We start from the raw sequence: 24,608 nt of genomic DNA, 5'->3' as shown, positions 1-24,608 counted from the left end.
CCACCCGGTGCACTGTTGACTGTGTGAATGTCGAGATAAACACTGAGACGACGTGTGCGCGCGCAGAGGTTTCCACTCTGTTGAATGCTTTCTAATGATTTTTTGAGGCAGCATATCCTTGGAGTCATGTACGACTATAGCTACATGACTAACTGTTAAGCCAACAGTTATTCAGAGGTGGAGTTGCGGCTATTTATATTCAACTACTCACCATTCAAAGCGTGACTCAGTCTCTGAAGTTCCCGTGAAGGCTGGTGGTGGATGTGCTGATGCGAGCTCACTACAGCAGAGGCTCACGGTGAGAAGCTCAGGTCATTGTTTGAGCTGTCCACACACACAAACAAGAGGTAAAAAAAAAGTCCACGCAGTCCTAGGGTTTATTTATGTTTTGTTTTTATGAGTCAGTTTCCAGGGTGTTTTTCTTGGACGTTACTCGTTTACGGCTTCTGCAAGGGGGACTGTCATGAAGTAATACAGTCATCATCCATTCATTCATTCATTCATTCATCTTCTACTACTTTATTCTCCACATTAGATTCATGTGGGGCGTGAAAGACAGTGGGTCACACCCTGGACATGTCACCAGTCCATCACAGGGCCACCTATGGTCAATTTAGAGTGTCCAATTTGCCTAATCCCCAAATCTGCATGGTGGGATGAAACCGGAGAACCTGGATAAAGACCTGCGTATAATTTTTGTGTAAAATTAAAACTTAGCAGACTTTTAAATTGTCAATTGTGGGTTGTTTTTAAAACACGGTGGTCAAAAATGACCCGTGTCCTCATTCTGGGTTAACGAAAAGCAACAGTTCATACAATCAGGTAAGTGCACAAAAAAAGTATAATAAAATGTACACATTGGGCCTTTATTATACACTTTTTTTATTCTAAAAGAAAAAGACACGGGGGAATAAAAGTCGCAATAATATTTTGCATTTATGGTAAATATATACATGTGTTGGTTCTGATTGAAATTCATTTATATATTCTACTCTTTTCTTTCAGGCTCTGAAGAAGAGACCCGGTTTCTCCAAAATCCTGCACGTGAAAGCAGACAGCCTCTGCTAACACCTTTTGTGCAGACTCTTCAAATCTTGGCGTGCGGTGCCATCTTGGCTCCACTCATTCAAAAAGATCCAGCTGTTTTTCAGCCCAACCTATGGAGCTGCATGCTTCTGCAGCACCAACAGAAACAACAGAGGCTCACCACGATGAACTAGGACCAAGACTCAATGTGCATATACTCCACAGGTTCACATGCAAAACAGAAAAATCACATTTACTGTTCCAATGTGGGAATCATGAATGAAAACAAGTCAGGAGGCGTACGTGGTCTAATAATCGCACTAAAACGTGACCCGTTTTAAACTTCACAGACTCAGATAGCCCAAAAATGATAAGACCCCAGTTTCTCAGTCCGGTTTTGCTTTCAGCGTAAAAGTGAGTTCAAGAAGCAGCGGCGCTGTATTTACCTGTCTGCGTCTACATAACGCCTGAGGCCAGCTTCAGCTTGCGGGCAGCAGCACATCATACAGCAGCAAACATACTTACCACAGTGAATTATGTCCGACAGTCAGTGGCTGGTTTAAGAAACGCAAGAAACAGGAGCTTTACGTTTGTTTGTGTGCGTGAATGAGTGAATGAGTGAATGAGTGAATGCATAGGTAGACGAGCTGAGAACTGACGAGACGGTTTTCACACGGCGTGTCCTGCACAACTGTATATTGAGAACCTGACAATGGACGACGTGTAACACTTCCTGCTTCCACCCTGAACAGAAACATGCTGCGGCAGCTCCAGGCACAGCAGAGGACGGCCGACCTTAAAAAAAAACAACAAAAAACAAAAACAACACCTTGACAGTCTATTAGCCGCTGTAAGGCAATGATGCATTTTGCCGCCTCTTACCATCCGCTGCTTCCTTCCAGCATTTTGTCCCAAACCTGGACTCATCTTTGTAGATTCAGCGTCTGATTTTGCTCTTCACTAAGCCTGGGACGTCGGTCCAAAACCCAGTGCCATTTGGATCAGTGTCTGTCCTCATGTCTGTGAGCGTCTTCTCCAATGTGCCATAAACAAGGGAAGAGGGGCCGTGTAGGGCAGACGTGAGTTGTGCTCCATGTGGACTGGGCTCTCCAGGTGCAGAACCATAGTGGTAGTGTTTATATATCATCGGGGTTTCATACTTTCTCAAACTTAACAGTGCCATTTCTAGTCACATGGCTTGATATGTCTGAGCTCTTGTACAATCCTTATTTTTATTTATCAGCAGACGTCCTCTGGCTCCCTCTGCTGGTGTTGTTACGCAGCTCTCAGCCAGTGCAGTATATGATGTGTCGACCTTGCCTGCTGTGTTGATCCAGTCTTCACTGTCACCTTCAAATTAGCACAATTCTGGGATATAATTAAGTGTACGATGCGGAAACTTTGAAGATGTATGAGTAGCAATACTAATCAGTGCGTGACACTGAGTGTACACTCCTTTATCTGTGATCATTCACCGGGGTGTTCCAACAGTTTAAAGGTGATATAATGTAAAATAGTGACATTTTTCGGTGTATGATATGGTTCCCAGTTCAAAACGTTTCAGGAGCGTGGTCACCGAGTTTTTGGACAAATGGAAATAAGATGCTGAGCTTATACCTCGCGTTCATGACTGTGTTGTGCACATTGACATAAACACACATACGTGTCCCACTGTCGTTTATTTTATAAACATTTAACCTCTTTGGTTAATTTTAGCGTGTCAGCAGTGAAGGTCGGCAGCGGCGGAGAATTATCACACAACAATAACACAGCCGAAAAACAAAGTGTGTGAGAGAGAGAGAGAGAGAGAGAGAGAGAGAGAGAGAGAGAGGCTGAAGCTTTCTGTTATGAATCCACACCGGAATGTCTGTGTGGAAGTGGAAAATCTCCACTGCAGACCCTCGTTTTTCTTCTTCTTCTTCTGTGGTCAAGACGTTTTTGAGAGGGGAAGTGAGGCTTTTTCTGGGTTTGGTAGAGTTCAACATGATGAGTTGGGTGATGGTGGGTGGAGCTACAGACCAAACCAAAACAGTTAGCGGTCTACAATTGAAAAGTTATTTTGGGGAACATACTGGCTGCATCATTTGTTTATCAGTGAAGCCAGTATTTCAAGTGAGCATGTTTCCTCCTGTCATTCTCTGATGACACGTAGTCTGTCTTAATACCAAAATCAATTTACAAGTGGTCAATCCCTCTCGGTGCGTCATCTGCGGCTCTGCAGGAGATTTTGTCAAGGATGATGTCATCAGGGTCATCTCGAGATCGGCGCTAAACGCACTCAATCCACATGTGTTTGAAAGATGTAGGCGTTTACGTGGCAGGGAAGGTCGGATAAAAGAAAAGGGTTTTCACTCAGTGTGGACTCAAAGTAAGGATCTTCTCTGGAGAGTTCCCGTATGAAAGTGCAATACTAAAGTACTCCTGATTCTCAGAAATCACGCACACCGTTTGGAAACATTGACGAGGACAATATCTGTCACCGTGTGCGCCTTGTTTGTTTATTTAACCTAAAGTAACGTTCATGCTGCGACAGTTTCTGTAAATGTGGCTTCACTGAGGATGACGACGAGAGCTGGGCGTGTTGTAGTCATGATGTTTGAGGTTATTGCACGAGGACATGTCGTCATGTTCTTCCCAGTACTGCGTATTATATTATCCTACAGTGGTTGTGATTATCTGCTCTGGGTCCGTCGACAGGGGAAAAAGGTTTGTGGGGAAAAAGGTTTCACAGCAGAGATGAGACAAAAAAAAAAAAAGCACTTGTTGATTTTAAGTTTTAGACAATCCTGCCTTCGCGATCTGCTACTCTGTATATAATGTTTGTAAAAAAAAAAAAAAGAGAGAGGAAGAAAAACAAACAGGAAAAAAGGACCAACATTTGATGTTCTATAATATTAAGGTCATAAATATGAGTGGAAACAGTTGAAGTTTACAGGTCATTATTCTGTAAGCGTCGTTTTCTCCAAAGTTGAATGAAGGAAACATAGAGAATTATATTATGTATAACAGTTAACAGTGTTGACAATTGAAGTTGTGTATTAGATACTTTATATTCAATGTGCATCAGAGTCATATAGAGATGGAAATTATTTAAGAAGAGGATAAAGATGATTATTCAGCTATTTATTTCTATATAAAAAAAAAGAGAGCGATGTGTATAATGTTAGCATGTTTGTGTTCAAGCATCAATCATTAAGTTGCCTTCTTAACTGTTCTGCTACTGTGGCAAAGCAAATTATTAGATGTTTAAAGAGCTTTGATTGCCTGCAGGTTAATAACGTTTCACTTTATTTGATTCAGTCTGTTGTTGCACTAGTGAGATAAAAAAAAAAGAAAAGATATCAGATATTTATTATAAGAGTGTTGTTTTCAATGTTTAGCTATTTCTCTGTATTTGACAAAATATGATGCACTTTTTTTCCTGAACACTTTTATTGGCCTGTTGGGTCAGAAACAGAAGCGTTTTTTGTTTTTTTTCCTGTGAGTGGAACGTCTGGTGCCATCTACTGGTGAAGTGCGAAAGACTTAACTGTTGGTTTACATGTCTGGGTTTTTTTTGCAGGAGGACGATTTCCCCGAAACATGGCGATGATATATGAACTTGTGTTTTGTGGAGAGACGTGTGTCGTTGTTTGGGAAGTTACAAAGAGTGATTTAGGTACATGCAAGTGCTTTTTTTTTTACGTTCATAGCCAATATGACCTTATTTTCACCCTCGTATGAGTTATTTATGTCACGCTCATACCAACAGTTCAGCCAGAAGAATGTGTTTTCTCTTGAATTTCCACTTGATTTCTGATTAATTTATTCATTCAGCCTGAAGCACCGCCCACAAAGGGAGGCGCTTCCTTATTCACGTGTATATTTAATTTCTAATCCTTTGTTGCAGTGACGCCAACTCATCCAGATATTGTCCGTGTGTCCATGTACCTCTCTGTAAATATTTTATGTATGAATGATTGTATTCATGCCCGTTCATTTGAATAGTATTTTACACATTACCTCAACACTTATCTGGGCAATTAAGTGTGCAGTTTGTCTTTGTAGTATTATTATTTTTGAGTTATTATTATTTCTGACTACCATCACTCGGTATGCCGATCGATCAATGAACGTCATACTTGTCGCTATGGCGACAAAATGGATTTTGTTGCTGTAAAAAAACGTTCCCAAAAGCTGATCCTCCTAACAGTGACTGCAATAGATGGAAATGTTTTGCTACTCATTTTCACTCGTTTGTTGTCATCAATAAAAATTGCTTTAAATTGTATTTGTTAAATCTGTAGTGAATGATTACAAGGTGGAAACTCACTTCTTAAAGACTATTTATTTGTTCCTAATGAGCTCTTAAGATCTCAGCAAAAAGCCACACAAACCAATCACGGTGAATGTACTACAGTAACACTGTACGTTGCAATAAAATAACAATATCATAGTATAGTAAAATAGGGAAGTAGTATAATACCTTTTTATTCGAGTTACGCGACTCGAGTCTGACTTAAGTCGCAAATCTGAGGACTTAAGATTTGCTTGATTAACGTTGGTGAAAGACTCGACTTGACTGATTGACACTCGTGACTTCAGACTCGACTTGGACTTGAGTAAAAATCACTTTAGTTGGAGTTCACTTTGCAGTTTTGTTTTTGAAACAAGGAAAACACTGTGTCTCTGGTTTTGTGGACTTACTTACAAACCTGGCAACCCACCAAGGGATGGAGCACCAGAGATGGATGAGGGAGACTACAGACATGGAAAGTGCTATTCCTAAAAATAATAAGGTAAGATAATAATAAGCCAGCAGCGGATACTGGTCCCACTTTGAGCGCTGGTTATTATGATATGAGAGGTTTTTTTAGAACTGGCTCTGAATCGATTATGCATTTTAAATAAAGATTTACTTCAATATGTGGAATGGTAATTTACAAATTATTTTGTAATAATGTTGACGTTAATTTTAGCTGGTTTTATTCTCGCTGGTCTGAGTTAGAGCTAAAGGAAATGTTATGATAGATTAAATGTTTTTCAAAAGTTACTTTTCTCATTGAGGTGTCTGATGGTTATGAATAATGTCCCAGTAATATGAAGTATTACCAAAGACACATTTGGATTCAAATATTCTCTAATGAAGCTGACATCAGATTAATCTCCTTTGCGTTGCAGCTAAATGATCAGAAATGGGAACAAATTCATCTTAAAACCTGAGGTAAGTGAAGCGTCTCTGACTGAATGGTTTCAACTATTCAGTTTTATTACAAAAGAGGTCACGATGGGCTCTGCTGTCTGTGACTTCCTGTCTGGCCACCGTGTCATCATTTCCTGTTTTACCTTTAAAATAGCTGACCCCATGTGTCTGTTCTCTGACTTCCTGCCTTTGTGTTGCCCTGGACGCTTTTCTTTATACCTGTTCACCTGCTGATCAACCAGTAATTATCTGCCAGTGTAATTACTCTGCTCTTGTCTCTCTGTTGTCTTGCTGTTGACTGAAAATTAACATTTCTTTTCCAATAATCTACATCTTTTTACTCATCAGACATATTGATAAAAGGTTGTGAAGAAAAATGACAGGAACTGTACAGCACATTATATTTAATACTTATATTATAATTTATATATATACTTTAATATAATAATATACTTTATACAATTACAAAATGCCACAGGGACATGTCGTCTTAGGTGTTTGTTTTTAATAGTAAATAAATGTTATTGTTCAGGTCTACTTAAATAGGTTTTGTTTGAAATTGCTTTTTATATACTGTAAAATAACAAAAAAAAACTTCTGAAACTACTGCACAGACTCGAAATCATCGGGATATTTTAGTATCTGACACCTTCCTCTTCTTTTTCTTTCAGTTTCTCCCCACAGCGGATCATCTGCCTCCATCTTGTCCTCTCCCTTGTGTCCTCTTCTGTTACACCAACTGTCCTCATGTCCTCCTTCACATCATCCACGATCCTTCTCTGCGGTCCTCCTCCTCCTCCTCCTGTCAGCAGGAGGAAAAGAGGAACATCCTTTGTCCTTTTGGTATTTCATGCTTACGTTGTACTTGTTCTAAATGACCTCATAGATTGAATCATGTCATCCGTATGGAGCGTGTTACATTAGTCACATGGTTTTTACTGCCCAGCTTTATAACTCAGCCTCTGCATTTGGGTCATATGATTATTAATATTCATTAATATTCATTATTATAAGAAATGAACTTGCTGATTTCAAGCTGCTTAGTGTTGTGAAAAAGGGGGTTTGACACATTGAAAGACTTTGGCAACCAGGATACAAAACAAGCTTTTGTCAAAAAATAGATATTTAACCTTTAAACTGATGGTTTATGGTGCTTTTTAAATGACATTTTAAAAAGTTAACATTAGTCTTTGTCCTGTTTACTCTAAATAGTCCAGTCTTTGTTTGACAAAGGAATGACAAATGTTTTTTTAACCCTTAGAACACAGAGCATTTCCGCTGCTTTTTTCCATTACTGTCTTTAAACAAACAGTTTAGACAGAGGCTATAAGAATGTGCAATATAGAGTGCCTTATATCCTGTTTTTCAGCACAACCTAGACAATCTGATGAAAAAAAAGCCATTTTTGACCAACTATATAAACACACCTGAGCAAAAAGTACTCGAAATGTTTAAAATCAGATTGACTCTGTGAAATCTGGAACTACGTCACAGTACAGAGGCCTATTTTATGAACAAAAAGAAAAGAAAAGCAGTCTATTTTGTGACTTCTGCACAATTATTGCTACTTTATATCACTACTAAAAATGCGATATAAAATGAATCATAACTTTGACTCAACAACACATAAGCAGACGAAAAAAAACAGCTGAATATGTGACCTATAAACACACACACACACACACACACTCAGGATGTCCATATAAGGTGTTGTGTATTATTCTCATGGCAATAAACCAAGCGTGCACCTGCGGCACAGATCCGTGCCCCATGAGCACTAAGGGTTAAATTATGTATTCATTCATTTTTAAACCATCTTATAAAAAAAACTTAATTATTATTATAATAGTTATGCATTATAATCTAAAATAATAATCTGCACTGGATGTTACACAGGATGTTATTTTATTCTTCTGTCTGTTCAAAGTAAGCGGACGACTTTTCCTCTGAAGCTGAATGGTTAAGTCGTCTCTGCAGCCTCACGTGTTCTCCTGCTGGACCGGGACTCCTGCCAGAACTTTGTCCCTGTGTATCCCTCTCTGCTTTCCAAATGTCTGAATGGGGGAGGGAGTGGGGGGGACGACTACACTGCCCACAGAAAACAAGGTTTCAGCTTTGCACACACACACACACACACACACATACACACACAGGAGAAGCTTTCAAAGGACTCCCATGAATCCTGGTCCAGTTCATGTCACAGCTTTGTCAATGAACCCCCTCCGATCACTGTTACAGTGTAATATGCAGAGGCTGAGTCACAGTGATGCGAGCATGTGAATACTAATGATGTCTGCTTTATCTTGATTTTCCTAAAACTATTTTCCAAAGCCATTCAGAAAGAAAAAAAAAAAAAGAAGATTATTCTTAAGTCAGTGTCCAAAAGTGCAGACAGTGAGAAATACAGTCAATGATTTTTAACTTAGTCCTGGTCTTAATGAGACACAGCTGTGTTCATGTGTTCACTCAGGGCTCATGGGGGAAACTCTGTTACACCATGTTACAGCAAGTCTCTGATAATCTTTCCTGAAATGTAACACAAACTCTCATTGACTGGAGCTGTGAGTGGATTCATCTGTTTTCTGTGGCCTTGACACTTTGACAGTGGTTTGCTCTGAGAAATTCCAACGAATGTTGTGGTTTTCAGTCACGTTTGCTTACCTTTGAGCAGCGTAACTCAAAAATATTATGAGGTATGGGGATGTAGGTTATGGTACAATAATTATTATATTATAACACTTTAAATTACAGTACAGTAACGTGGTTATAGTAATAGGCAATAAAGATGCAATATTGTGGAACTACCTTTTGATTTCTACTGCAGTTTCCAACACAGTCATAACAACAGAGATGTTGTAGCAGCTGCTGTTTTTAATCTTATCTTGATTTTAGTCCCTTTTTAATGAATTCATGCTCTTTAATTGTTATTAACAAGGAATTTTTACATAATATGACTCCGCTATTACACACTATTACCATCATTTTACCACGTAGTTACTGTACTGTCATGTAAAGTGTTGTCAAAGACAGGAGTGTATTGACACTGTGGCGCTGAGCGACCTTGGCAAAGGTTTCCACTCTCTGAGTTATTCTCTAAATATATCACTGAGTGAAATACTTACTGTCAAAACACACTCTTAATCTGACCGCTATCACTGACCTAGAGTGTTTCGCCGGTGACGTACATCACTGACAGTAAACTTTGAGCTGTGGTGCTCAGGTCGGACTGTGTGTCAGTAAAAACAGTTTCCTGGCATTCTTTGATACACTTACTGTAGCGCTCTTCTTGTTTTTGATGCTTCTCTTCCTGATATTGTGTGTTTCCTGCCGGTGAGATTTTCCGCCCCGCCCTGATTAGTTTCACCTGTGTCTGTATGCGTCAACTCACTTTTTTTTGGTGAGTTTTTTTAGTCTTTCTGTTAGTCAATCTGTTTGTTTTCCCGGCCTCACCTTTGTCTCCTCCAAGTTATTTTTGTTCCTGAATCTAACACTCCAAGTCAAACACGAGAGTTATTTTCTTCTTGCCTCTTTAGACAGTTCACCGCCTGTAGGTATCCTCAGTCATGCAGGTCATGTTTGTCATGTATTGCATCCACTCTTCACCCCTCCTCCTTTAAATATCTTGTTACTTTGTGTACTCTCCCTGTGTCTCTCCCAGTCATCATTTTACCACCACTATTCAACTTTTATTGTTGTTTTTATCAACGACTGTAGATCATTTTGTATTATTTACAACTATTATATTGTCAATTTGTCATTAGTGCCTAATTTATGTTCGGCACTATACAAATACAATTAAACTGAAGTGAATGTTAAGGACCAGTGTGTGAGATGTAGTGCCATCTAGGGGTGAATTGGTATATTGAACTCCACTAAATACATGGCGGTGCAACATGGTGTGATATGGAAGGACTGTTTTATAATTCTTGATTTTCAAGTGAAAATTCATTAATGTAACAAGGGCCTTGTTTGCATGTGTGTGTGTGTGTGGGGGGGGGGGGTTACTCAAGTTTTACTGAGGTAAATTGCTGTGAGAATAATACACAACTCCTTATATGGACATCCTGGGGGTCACATATTAAGGCTTTAAAAAATGCGTTTTTTTCCGTCTTCTTATGTGTTGTTCAGTCAAAGTTATGATCAATTTTAGTAGCGATATAAAGTAGCAATAATTGTGCAGAAGGTTCAAAATAGACACAAATTCAATCCGATTTTTAACATTTGGAGTACTTTATGCAGAAATTTTTCATCAGATTGCCAAGTTTGTGCTGAAAAAAAAGGCTATAAGACTCTATATTGCACATTCTTATAGCCTCTGTGTGTTGTATGTTTAAACATAGTAATGGAAAAAAGCAGTTCTAAGGTTTAGGGCAGTAGCAGGTGCCTTCATTCCCCTAAATCTAAGTCCTGTTAACACTACTAGATGTTTAACTATCTTGACTGACTTTCCTCAGGACTGCTTTTAATGAAGTCCCTTTTTTATTCTTGGATTGTATTTTCCAATCGCCTCAAAACCACGCTGCCCCTCACACATGTCACTGCAGACAGTCACGGAATAATAAAGCAAAGGGCTGCACAGTGCAAATAACAGAGAGGAGAGCTGTATACGTGTCACATTATTTTTAATCCCCGTAGACAGTTGCAGTTGCACATGCCCCGCCCACTTTGCCATGCACTATATTCAAAAAATTTGAATTTTTTAAGGTACACTAAAGAACCACCTTCAAAAAATACAGTCTGAAACATTCCTTTGCATTGATTTTTTTTATTAATATTCAGTTTAATATACTATATTATAATTCATATAACTGCATTACAAACAAGGGAGTTTGATATTTAATAAACCATGTTTTTATCTTAATCTTAGTGCTAGAGACAGAAAATTAGAATATCTAATAGCTTTTTTTCTGAATTGATTTTCAATAAAACAGCTGCTGACACGTTTTAGTTCCAGTGAAGGTTTAAAAACACATATTCAGTATAACTGTGAATGGAGTTGCCAGTAAGTACAGAGAGAGATGGAGAAGATGTTGTTGTGTTGCTAATTAAAACTTCCCCAGTGTGACTGTGTTTGTCAGTGATGAACAGGATTAACACTGTTGTCTGGTGAAGTGAGGACTAGGTTGAGGTTTGTTCCAACACCATCTGTCACTTTGGCTTCAGAGTCTTTTCGTTCCCGTCTGTGTGCACTCATGTTGTCTTTCTCTCACTGATTTAAAAAGATGCTAAAATGGTGGTTGTACAGAAACAGCTTTCATCTGTGGTCGTGCTTCCCTGGAAAATCTCAGTTAACAACACAACTGATCCAGCTTGATGACAATAGACTTTTTATTGTGTTAAAAGTTTCTAATTGTTTACGTTACATATAGAAGGCACTTACAAAAACAAAGTTAAATTACAAATGCTGTTAATATAAACATTAAATAGCCGATTTAAAAAAAAAAAGAAAAAATGACGCAAGACAAATTAAAGATATGAAAATGACAGCACCATTGGCACTTTTGAACAGTACGTTCCAAATAAGATTTAGCATAATTTCAATCTACAGTACATTAGAAACAATAATCATTTATTATCAGTGTAATAATGCCCAAGCTATGCTTTAAAGTGTAACTTCAGTCATCAAGATAAAACGATTTAAACCCCACAGTTTTATATTTATTTTAAACATTTTTCACCATTAGCCAAAACAGTTGTCTTTATTTACATATTAGGCTTTGTATGTTGAACTCTGTGCAGGTCCTGGTACATCTCTACCAGGCGAGTGGCTTCTCTCTGTCCTGACAGCAAAGCACCATGGGTAGTGGAATAGTATTTCCTGTGTGTGGCCTCTCCAGCAAACAGGACCTGCAGAGGCTGAGGATGGAGAAGGTGGAGGTCAAGATTAATGAGTGCAGAGAGTGAGAGAAGGAGACAAGCTTTAAAATCAGACTTAAAATTAAAAAAAGATCCATCATATGAGCTGGACATGTTTTTGGCCCCTTGTGCAGAAGTAGTTTCTATTTCTATCACGGATTCCCTTCATGCAGGATGCTACAGGCTTAACATGTCTGTTTGACAAGGGCTGAAGGCCGTCAGCAGAGGGGTCATGCTGCTCCTTCAGCAGGGATCTTACACCCCCACACCCCCACAACCCATTCTCCCCTTCACCCAGATGGCATCAGGTTTCCTGGTCTGGAGTCAGCCTTCATTACCCTTCTGACACCAGCTGTATTTGTCCGGCATGTGCTGGGATGTGACATGGAAGTGATGACACTGCCACATTAGCCACATGCTCTCAGAGATTCCGCAGGGAAGATTGTAAACAACTAAATGTACACCTCGTGAAACTCTTGAACCTATAACTGTAATGTGTAATTTTAACATTTAAGTAAATGTCTCATTTGTCATTAAGAGTTCACACAATGTTGATTAAGCCTATCAGCTCTTTCTATATACTGAGACTTTCTCAGTATAACAGTGTTTAGATCTCGTGTTGCCCGACCACATTCCTGTGATACACACAGGAACTGATCCAAATGATCTTGACACAGATATTTTGGACTTTGTGCAGTAAATCGAGGTAAGTTAAAGCCAAAAGTTGTCTATTTCAACTTTCAGTTTTACAAGCTGTTTGTCTTTGTTGAGACAAACTCTGATACCACAAAACAAGGTCAGACCTTGTCCTTATCCTTATCCTTAAAACATGATAACAGTTTGCATTATTCTTTATTTAACCTTTATTTCTACCACTTTTCTAATTGAGACACATAAGTCTACTGTATTTGATGTGACGCTGCAGTCATACCGGAGCCTTGGTGCTGTTGGCATAAGGCAGTGGCATGGCCAGTCTCTCACAGTCCTCACCGCTGGAGCCCACCCTGGTGAAGGAGTAGGAGCCCTGAATGTAGGGATTACTGCCCCACGAGGAGCGCAGGACACGGCACGGCTTTGGAATGTCAGGGTTCCCTGAGGATGGACAGAAACGAGGGGCAAGTGAATACTGATGTGGACGGAAAGACGCAATGACCGTCACAGTGCAGACCAGAATCAAACCACAGCTGCATCAGCTGAGGGCCTTTCATTAGGACGTCCTATCTGTCAAGACTAATCAACTCACAGGCCTCTGGCACCAGCCAGACTATATGTAATTAAGCAAAAGCTGAGAGGATTAAACCACAATGACCTAAATGAGTGCGTGAGTGCGTGCGTCTGTGTGTGTGAACATTGGAAGACCTCATCAGGTGACAAGAAAGTGTACTCACACCGTGACCTATTTCTGAGGCAGACTACACAGCCTTTCTGTACTTTAGAGGCTCTCTGAATCTACAACCTTTCATGACATGGAGATTGATCAAATGTCAGTAAAGGAAATGGGCTCTTCATCGCCTCGAAAAGCAAAATCACTCCCACTGCTCAGTGCTGCCTCTGTGGTGGTGACAGCAGCGCTTTGAACTGCTGCTCAGTGGACGTGAAAACAGACACCTGAGTCATTCAGCTGCGTAGGGTTAGGGTTAACCCTGTTTTTTTTCTTTCATGAAAAAGCCCCTCACGTCACAGCCGAAGCTTCTGTCATTTCCTTTAACAGAAACACAATGACCAATTGTTGGGTCATAATTCGTATGACTCACTGCACTAACGGGCTCGGTCTACTCAGGCTATTATGTTACCTTCAGGTTACTCATTCTTCATGACAGATTAACCAGAGGAGAAACATGGAAGTCGGCATTTCCTGTCAGACAAAATCTACATCAGGAGTACAAGGGATAGTACGGCATTTGCCTGTATAATAGTAAGATATCTCCTGTCTCTTTGGTTAGATAATGATTGAATGAAAAAGAAAAACATCTTTATGATGGATAACCATGTATAGAACATTGTTTCCCTGTGTGCGTGTTCTGACCTGTAAAGCGTCTCAGCAGCTCAGTGCAGGTCTCCGCCACTGTTTCGTCATCACAGCGCTCCATGTACAGCGCCTCCTGCCCACAGATCCAGCCACTCAGCATGTGGCCATAGCGCTCAGGAGGGTAGAGGACGTCAAAGCTGCAGATCTTCTTGTACCACAGGTCCTCAGGGTAAACGGGCTGCTCCAGCTGAGCCTCGTCCTCCCACACAAACTGAATACTGTTGCACTCGGGGCTCCAGAAGGGCTCCTCGAACTCTAAGAATATCTTATCGGTCGTGCTGATGCCCAGCTTCTCAATGGCGAGCACCTTGTCCTCTGGTAGCGACGGGGAGAACATGGCTTCATGGTTCTGCTTCAGCACACCCAGAGAGGCCGTCACAATCACGTGGTCGGCCATGATCCACTCCTCGTCTTCACACTCCAAGAAAATCGGGCTACGTAGTTTCACGGGGTCCTGGTGAGGCCGGCAGCTGTGGTTGTTTTCGTTGTGGTTGTTGTCCCGGATGGTGTCGTCGCTCTTGTCGATCACCTCCTGGCGCTGGGCTGAGAAGTTCCAGTGGATGCAGCGGATCGGTTTGCTAAGGCAGACAGTGCTGGAGGGGATGTCTCGGGCCAGGAGCTCCACAATCTTCATAAAACCTTCGGGAATGACATGATGTGCACCAGGGATCTCTGTCCACTCACCAAACTCACTCAAAGACACCTCATCCATACTGGGAGAGCTGCTTTCACAGCTCTCCACCTGAAACAGAAGCAAATATTCTGTATTATTATTCTGTATTTCTTGTAGGTAAATGTAAGGAAACCTGCAACAGAAATGATTAGGTTGTACTGCACTACTTTCAATGTCAACAACTCATCTCTCCAGCTACAGTTGTGAACAGCTGCAGCATCATTAAACTGGCTTCACTGTGTTAAAAACTAGACATACAGCGACCAGCATTGGCCAATTATGAATTATTTCATACATTTACACATTTTGGTCTCATAATAATAATAAAAAACATAATAAAAGTGACTAAAAAGTTCACATCTCTTTCTATTTTAGTGCACTACTAGCGATATTGCGTATACTTTATTATTAAGCGGTTATATTTTCACAGATGGGGTCAAATCAGCAAAAACAAAGGCATCAAACATTGGCCGTCAGCTGCTCTTATTTCTAAAAATCAGCATTGGCCTCAGTCATAAAAAAACAACAGCATATAAGTCGACCTCTATTAAAAACAAATGTTTAATTTAGTAGACACACACTGGTGGTGAGTGAATAAAAGTGCTACTGTCGCTGCCTCATTAGCTGCTGATGCAGAATGATCGCAGACCCGTGGATTGCCAAAGGGCTTCTCTCTTTTCTGGTGCATTTAAAAACTGTGGGTGTGTATGTTGGGATCATCGCTCAAATAACATGAATATATTAATAAGCTGCTGGCACTAAATTACATCAGACAATAATGATGAAGACTAGCAGTGTTACTGCTGTAATGATGAGAGCATATAGTGATTCGCTTCTTCTGGTGTGTGTGTGTGTGTGTCTGCGCAGTAATGAGTGGTCTTTGTGTGTTAGATAGGAGCGCTAATACTGTAAAAGTGTGAATTACATCAAGTTTTTATAAAGAAAGTAAAACAACTGAATACCCACCATGCAAACTAAACAACCGCTTTGCCAATTTTCATTCAAAGGGAAATTCAAACTCACTTCACATCAAGACATATGGCGAGTAGACACAAACAAACACACACACACACACCTTGAGGTATTGTTGAAGCATGGACAGTTTGAGCTTCTTGGTGCTCTCAGAATCATCAGGATCCACCGTGATCCTTTTGCGCACCACGTCTCGCGTGAAGATGCCAACGCTGTTCTGGCTCTCGGCGCAAACTGGCTTCCCATTCTGGAAGAACTCCTGAGTCAGCTCGTACACCTAAAGCCGGGTCAAAGGTGAGAGACGGAAGAATGGGGAAGGATGTAAAGAAAAAAAAAGAGGAAACAAAGGAACCAGTTGAGTTCAGTACAGAGCAGATTATGACCTGCATCTGATGGGGTCAAACGCCTCAAACCAGTCAAGTTTAAGTTTACATCCATGTTTGTCCAGACTAAGTGTCATATGTAAGCGTAAAGGACTTTATTATTTATTACATTACTTGATTATGAAAATAGGGGGACAGTTATGTATGTGGATGTCTCTGAACACAAAGTAATACTGGGTATAAGTACATATTTGTATTTCTGTATTTTCTAACCTTTACAAATGTTCAGGGTCGCCATTATATTTGACATATATCACCTTTAATGTAACTAGGAGATTTTATTTATTATGTCTAGAGCTGAAACAATTATTTAATCGATTATTAATCGACAACTATTTGGTTCAAAGCTTTTTTCATGATTAAAACAAGATTTTCGATAGTTTAAGCTTCTTAAATGTGGGTATTTTCTTCATTTCTTTGCTCTGGATAACAAAGAAATCATTAAAAGTCAATCATTTTGGTTTGTGTACAAAACAAGACATTTTAGAACATCATCATTTCCAGGTTTGACAAACACATCGATCAACATTTTTTAAGGTTTTCTGATATTTTATGGACCAAACGATTAATCGATTAATCGAAAATAATCGACAGATGAATCGATTATGGAAATAATCGCTAGTTGCAGCTCTAATTATGTCATAATTAGCCTGTGACAAAAGCATGACTTGGATTTATCGTTGAGCAAATCTGATCATCTCAGCTTTGAGTCCACAAAAGAGAATAATAATTCTACAAAACAATGTGTCAACTCAGGGCAAATGAAGAAGATTCTCAGCAGAGCAAAACATTTGTCACGCTAACACTGAAGCACTGAAAATCTATAACATTCCTAGTTAGGTTATGGAAAATCCTGCACTCAGCCCACAGAATAATGAGTCATCTTCATGTGATGCTGACTATGAAGATACTCAAGGTGAAAGGGAATCAAGAGGCAAACATGTTTCTCATCACTCTACAGTGTATCAGTCAGATCTGGGTGAAATGACTTTGGAGTCTTTCCCATTAAGTCATTATGTTTATTTAAATATGCCAAAGTAGCAATTTCCCCCAGCGTAGGTGGGTCAATATGGACCAGTGGCTCACAGCAAACATACAGGTGCATGGGGTATAAAAGAACAGCATGCTTTCTGTGTGTTTTTACCTTTCCTGGGACTGCTTTTCCAGATGTGACCTAGTTAAATGATAGTGGGCTGCTACAGAGCATTAAGAGGAGAAGCGGAACAATAATAATGTGCCATAGCTTGTTAAAATCAGCACGCTTTGGTGGTCATTTCACTGGACCACTGCGAGGCCGAGGATTTATTTAATAGCACTGCCACCGATATAAGCAGAGGTTTGGTGCAGAGACGGAGGAAAAATCATCCCTCAGCATATTGTGTTCATTTTGTTTGCTCTTGAAAAAGCTTCTAGGTTGGAAAAAAGGAAAAAAAACACACATCTTTCCACACTGTATTACACTGTGTTTCAGCTGTGACCATGCCTCACCTCATTGTACAGGTCACTGAACTCCTCCACCAGGTCCTTGGGGATCCTCTTCCCGACGTTGGTCTGGTAGTGAGATACGCCATTCTTCGTGTACAGGCTGATGCGTCCCACGCTCCTCTCCTCGTCTGTGGTGTCCTCCAGCAGCCCGTTGTCCTCTGCCAGGTGGTACACTGGGTTCCCAATGGCTCCATGGATCCACGTGGCTCCAAGTTCCAAAGTTGCTTTTCCTACAGAACAAAGTCAGTGTGAGTTTGAAAAGTGTCTCTGAATGAAAGAGTACAGTCTGTTTTGCAAATGTTCAAACATACTGAAGTGATTATTATGTTATCAATGTTACTGAAACACAGGCTTTTTATTGTGAACTTTGAACAAAGTGTTCTTACATGTCACAGAACTGTACTTCCTGACTTTTGTTTGGCAAAAATGGAACATTTCTTTCTTTTATAAAGTACTTTTTACACAAGTGTATAAATATATGCATTACAATTTGTTTAAAACAGCATTAGAGCACTTCAGAATAAATGATTAGAAAAGAAGGTGGAGTACAAACAAAACAGAAAAACAACAAAATAAAACTAGACAAGATGATCTACAGCGTCCCCTTCTTTATGTTTAGTTTTCACACTGTGCTCCATTAGCAGACTGTCACGAGCTTCTGCTGCTCATAACCAAGGACAGGTAAAAAAAGAAAAACTCCCAAGGTAAAAAATACTATTTAGAAAATGTGTAAGCCAAACCACAATCTGAGACCTCCAACATTTGAAATACAATTCAGTCTAGATGCAGGAAAATACTCTTAAATCTGAGGCTCATCATAGCAGCCATTTTTAAAGAAATAGCCCCTCTTGTCCCACTCGACCTAAAAATAAATTAATAACATAACTTTAAAAAAATGTACATGCTTTTAGTAGTTTCCATAATTACAATATTTTAAATGAAATTATAGTTGATACCTTTTTGTAATGTGTCCTTATCTCCACATCTGGATTATGTTAGATGAAAATGTCGTTTTTCTGTTTGTTTGTGTGTGTGATGGGAGCGTGTGCGCCCTATTGTGTCTGTGTGTATGGGTGTGTCCGTCACACAGACCACTCCCCACTGATCTCAGAGGTCTTAGAGGGTATTAATAGATTCAAAAACAAACAATAAAACTTGGTGCCTAGTTGTTTTAGGATATCCTGTTATAAGTCCATAGCATTAACAGTTTCACTGGAGATAAAAACATGAATATTTCATCTGGCCTTAACTATTGTACTTTTTATTTTTATTTATTTTATTTATAAATAATAACTAAAGCCTTAAATCACTCCACATGTCCGTTGTAATTTCTTTGCAAGTTCAGAAAGGACTTCTGACTTTCCTTTTTGAAGTATCCTCCATATTCTTTTGGCTTTTTATTGAGCTCATGTAATACGCTTACTTTGGAGTAGATGTTAAGTATTATACGAATCCACTCACCTTGCTGAACACTTAGAACTCGACCGCCAATGTGGTCTGATGCCTCTAGAACAGTGACATCTGTGAAGCCGTTTTTCAGTAGGACCTTAGTTGCAGCAAGGCCGGCCAAGCCAGCACCAATCACTACTATTCGAGGCTGCCGATGAGTGCGTAGGCCGCTACTAAGGGGGTCATCAGTGCTCTCTGACGAAATTTCACAACTTTGCATGCCGTCCAAGCTCCTCTTTGATAGACTCTGAGGAACACAGTCAAGACTGAACGTCAAAAATGGGACATTTATGCAACAGAACATAACAGTGAAGCGAGGACCTATATATAATGACCTATATACAGTACATGTGAAGATTGTGTGCCCATTGTGTTGCGTAATCCAGTGAATATGCTATAATACGCCGCCTTTGTGAAGAAAGGTTGCAGTAACATCACAGTTCATTCCCTTTTGTCGCCCGTCTCACCCGTTTGTATTCCTTAATCAGCTCCTAATATTAACACTGGCACATTTCCATTATTCTCTGCCAGACTGCTTCTATGCCTTTCCAGCTTTACTCATCTTTTTTTTGGTGTCCATTTTTAAATGTTGCCTGGTTTTCCTGCTTTCCTGTTGCTACTCACTGCCCCACACATCCTGACATGGCCAATGTCTCGTTCCTGCCCACCATGAACTGTGAATGGATTACTGAGAGTAATAAGGTCTACAAAGAGGTGCTTCTGTTCAACTTAGATTTGTTTTTTAATGCTATTTAATGTGTGAACACCGCAAATGATAAACCCATAATTAAACAAACCGTTTATCATGATTCAAGTGAGTTAACCGTTTAAATCTTTAAACCTATCAGTGAAAAGACTGTGTAAAAGAAGGAAAAGTCCTTTTTTTATTGCACTTTCTCATATTACAATGAAACTGTTCAGCAACAAAATACCAGAAAGAGTGAGGACTGCACAAGTGACCCTGTTACTCTGGTAAACAAAGCTGCTGGCTGTGAATGTATGGACAGCTGTGTGTAAAAACAACAACAGTGGGTGTCCTTTCAGAGGATGTTCCTGTTAATCCAATAGAAAGATGTAAAAACAGGCATCACTGGGGCGGCTTTTCCGCGTACTGTTATAACGCTGATTTGACTTTATTGTGAAATCCATGTGTTTTTCCCAGTCGAGACACGCGACAACATCAACAACAGCAAAAACAGTGAGTGAGTTCCTCCTGTTTCACACATATGCATAAATACATATACAGTACATATACAGTCCCCCCGCTTTGTTACCACAGCAACACTGAACACAGAGTGGTAAATGTGGTACAGTGTAAAGAAGACACACTGAGATCACACGTGAATAAATACGTAAATAAATAAATAAATAAATAAATAAATGAATGAATGAATGAATGAATAAATAAATAAATAAATAAATGTAACATCTTAACATCTCTATTGGAAGAGACACCTGATCAACAACCGTGTGTGTGTGTGTGTGTGTGTGTGTGAGAGAGGCTGTGATGTTGAACATATAAAGAGGACACACAATGTACAGGTGTTTCTGGAAAACAAAAACACACACTTCTTGTTTCAGTTTCACTGACTCCCAACACAGATGTGGGTTAAACCCACTAATCTGGGTTCAGTGCGCAGCATCTGACCTGACTATGTGACCACTGTGTCAAATGTGGGTCAGGGCCTGTGAGGATTTATTGAACAGGCGTTTCTATTGGAAACATGCAATACGTAATTTGAACTATTATTATTCTCTCTGTTTATATCGACTTCATTTAATAGTGCTTCCTTTTAGCCTGCCGTCGTGCTACACTGCACAAGCATCAGTGTGTTTCCATCATTCGGAAGTTGTCGTTCCCACACTCTGCTCAAACCACAGTTTTACACTGAATGACTTTTTTTGTACAAACCAAATAAAGCCAGGTTTCATTTCCAGTTCCAAAGTTCCTATTGCTTTGTAATGAATCTGCTCGCACACACAAACGCATCTTTACTTGCAAAGAAAGGACAACAAACAACTCATCATTTGGATTCCTAGAAACTTGTAGCTGTGACATTGGCTATGTGAATAGACAAGTAAAGAGTGCTGTTGGGCAAAGCTGGTCTCATGTGTTTATTTTTGGCAAGATAAAATATTAATTGCAGAATCACCTCTAGGATGGTTGTAAAATTACACCCATTATAATGTTACACAAACACACCTCAGGCTAAATGGCCTTTCTGTGACTAGTGTGCGTTCAGGCAGTGCTTTGGAGTCCATGTTTTATTTTTGCACTGATGTTCAGCTGCTTTAAGAAAAAAAAAAAAAAAAAAAAAAGGATGGCACAAATATTTTCACTGAACATTTTCAGTATTGTCAGTGCTGTGCAACTGTAACTCTTTTATATTCTGCAGCTGCTAAGGAACAAGGTCACAACAACACATCTGACAGAAGAAGGATGGAGCCACGGGTCGTATTGTTTACTTTAATATTCACTATTTCATGTATTTGTGAGTGAGTGGGTTCCAAATTCTTCATTCTATCATTAGTCGCTTTTACTGTTGTGTAATTTCTTTTTTTACATGTATTCATGCTAAACGTTTACTGTTTCAAATGAATACTATTACGTGTTTTATTATTAATTAATTAATTAATTAATTAATTAATTAATTAATTAATTAATTTATTTATTTATTTATTTATTTATTTATTTATTTATTTAAACAAAGCGGTTAGAATGAATGAATGGCTGCCTGATTTTGACACTTTTCAAAATAAGTATAAATAAGTATTTATTCTAAGGAAGCATTCATTGATACTTTTAACACACGTTTAATAACTTATTTGCATTGGCATCAGGTTGGGTGTGCACATTCATATCCATAAATTTGTATCTGATTTCATCAACATCACATGTAAAGCGTGAGTCTCCTGCCCATAGTTTTTCCATGCAATGCAAATGACTCCCATCTCTGAGTAGCACTTGCATTTTGGGAATTATATGAATGCCTCATGTTTGTCTGATCATGGAAGACAAACTTAAAGGCAAGGCAGAAACTGAGACTTGCCAGTTTAGTCATCCTTTCTGAAGGTGGCGTGTGGTATTGTGGCACAACATTAACAATAGTTAGGTTTCAGTCAAGACATCACATGTACGTGTGTCTGTGTGTGTGTGTAATAGGCTGTGACGACATATTGTGATTCAAACCTATCCTTCTGGAGATATTTTGTCCTTGTGAGGACATTTTGGCTGGTCCTCACCCATACACTGTATATATAAAATGGACATAGTCTTGCCGTGTCCTTGCTGAAGCCAACCCTAAAGTAGCAATACTGTATATTAAATAGCCACTAAGGATGATTTAAAACTTGAGTTACAGTGTCAGTACATGTTTCCATAGGTTACCCGTCTCAATTAAATCGTTTCAGGTCTTCTTCAATAAGGCATGATCTCAATTTTGTGAATTTTGTTCCCATTTAGATGAAAATAAACAGATAAGTAGAGCACATTTGAATTGGCACCAGTGTGATTGACAGCTGTCATTGTCCAGTGGGAACTTGGTTGTAGGTGATGCCCCTGAATTTACCTTTGCAACTCTAGGTTAGGGTTAGGCATTTAGTTTTTAGGTTAGTTAGCTTAGGGTAATGGGTTAGGGATTGCATTACGTCTATGAGTGTCCTCCCCAATGATACAAGAGTGTCCGTGTATGTGTGGTTAGAGGTATTACTCATGGTGTGGGGACCTAAATCTGTTTACACAGTCACATTAAGAGGACAAACATCAAGTCAATAAAGTAATAATCAAGCCAATTATTACAATTTAAGGGGAAGACATGTTGTATGGTTATAATCATGTTACGGTTAGGCCAGTAGTAGTTATTAAGGGTAGGGATTAGGAATTTAGTTGTGATGGTTGAGGTTAGGGTGAGTGTCCTCACTTGCTTCTTAAACTGTAGACACAGTTCCTCACAGCCGCGTCTACACACTCACATCTACGTCAGTCTGATAGTAAGTGTTAGTATGTTAGTATGATAGTATGATAGTATGATTGGTAAATGTACACATAAGCAGGCTCCGTACAGTCACTCAGAAGTAAAGAATCCGTACAATAGAAATACAATAAAGAAAAATGGAATTTAATTGAGCTTTTATCTGGTTTATTTCCTCCTTTTCTTCACAAATGTAAAGCGCCTGTGTGTTGCCACTATACAAATACATTGATTTGATTTACATAACCATTTGACCATTGATTCACACGTGATTGTTATTAATTACATCAGTCACAGTTGATGGAAAAGGGGTGACTTGAGGGTGATGAGGGAAATATCAATGATTGATCATAAACTTTTAATCTTCATCTTAACAGCTACTTTAAGAGATTATTATTATCATTGAAGAATCCCACAGTGTCCATCTATATGCTGCTAAGCCAAGCTGTAGTAAAAGCCTTAAGTGCCACGTATAAGCTGTGATGCCAAAGTGGCACCGGTGAGAAACCAAGCAAACTTCACTGACTTACTCTGATTCATTTTCTGTCAAAGACACAACGAAAGCGTGCAGATGTATGAAAGCAGAGAATAAAACAGCTGTGTGTGTGTGTGTGTGTGTGTGTCGTTATTCTGTCACATACAGAGAGACTGAGACCTACAATACACCAGTGTCACTAACATTTGATCTGACCCATCCACCGGCGCTTTCAATACACTGCTTGTTTTCGTGTGTCCGTGTGTTTTCCTCTCTCTCCGTTTACACGAACCACTGCGTGACATTTACCGCAGACTAATGCGTGCGAGAAAACTCCGATAAATAACCTCTTCTTATAGTATGTTGGTTTTTTTTTTTAGGGGGGGGGGTTAATATTTGAATAAATCTCTGCCACCGGCCACGACCACCACCACCGTGCCGTCCCGCTGTTATACACAATGAGTTTGGAGTAAAGCAGCTGGTTTACCTGACTCTCTTGGTCTTCAGCTTGAGAAAGGAAACTGCAAGACTGCTCCGCTTTCCTTTGTGCCGCTTCTCCCTCAGACCGGCTCTGCTTTGTATTTATGCCTGGAAACCAGAAGCAGCCAGTTTTCCCGTGGCCGCTGCCTCCTCATTGATTATATATGAGCAGCGGTGACGACACAGACCAGCCCTCCACTGAGTAAGTGCTGTGTAATACACACACACACACACACACACACACACGTGTTTGCGGAGCATTCCAAGTGAGGACCCTCTTAGACATAATACATTCCCTAGCTTCTTACCCTAACACTAACCATCACAACTAAATGCCTAACCCCAACTTAACTAAACACAATTCCAACCCTAACCATAAAACCAAGATCCCGATCCTGAAAAAGCCCCTTTAAAGGGGACATATTATGCAACTTTTTAATCATTTTAATACTTATATTTGGGACTCTGGAGGCCCTACCAGTCGCCAAAGTGTGGAAAAAGAATACTCAGTCATGTTTTCATGGTCCCCCTTAGTGTAAGTATAGGCGATAAAACACGCAATGTTAAATTCCCTGCGCTTATGACGACAGCATGCGCATTTCACCGCGAGTGTTACCACCCCACCAG

The 24,608-nt window shown here is 39.6% G+C and overlaps 2 protein-coding genes across 4 annotated transcripts in view; one reads left to right on the top strand and one right to left on the bottom strand.

Moving 5' to 3' along the window:
* fbxo41 (F-box protein 41) overlaps positions 1–5,296 on the top strand; it is a 57,145-nt gene extending 51,849 nt beyond the window's left edge. For all 3 annotated transcript variants that reach the window (XM_058640932.1, XM_058640930.1, XM_058640931.1), the window contains one exon: positions 1,006–5,296. In XM_058640932.1, the coding sequence (XP_058496915.1) occupies positions 1,006–1,068 (63 nt within the window). In that variant the 3' untranslated portion in view covers positions 1,069–5,296. The remainder of the gene's footprint in view (positions 1–1,005) is intronic.
* A 6,216-nt stretch (positions 5,297–11,512) lies between these two features.
* smox (spermine oxidase) lies at positions 11,513–24,134 on the bottom strand. The gene is made up of 7 exons (XM_058641502.1): positions 23,989–24,134; positions 19,068–19,302; positions 17,610–17,836; positions 15,842–16,015; positions 14,091–14,835; positions 12,996–13,156; positions 11,513–12,064 (listed from the first exon to the last, which is right to left on the bottom strand). The coding sequence occupies exons 2-7, from the start codon at positions 19,273–19,275 to the stop codon at positions 11,912–11,914; spliced, it is 1,668 nt and encodes a 555-aa protein (XP_058497485.1). The 5' UTR covers positions 19,276–19,302; positions 23,989–24,134; the 3' UTR covers positions 11,513–11,911.
* Between the last annotated feature and the right edge of the window lie 474 nt (positions 24,135–24,608).

This window comes from Solea solea, chromosome 10 (genome assembly GCF_958295425.1).
Source record: "Solea solea chromosome 10, fSolSol10.1, whole genome shotgun sequence".
Classification (NCBI taxonomy): domain Eukaryota; kingdom Metazoa; phylum Chordata; class Actinopteri; order Pleuronectiformes; family Soleidae; genus Solea; species Solea solea.
The sequence above is the reverse complement of the archived record's forward strand: the minus strand, read 5'-3'. Positions and strand labels throughout refer to the sequence as shown.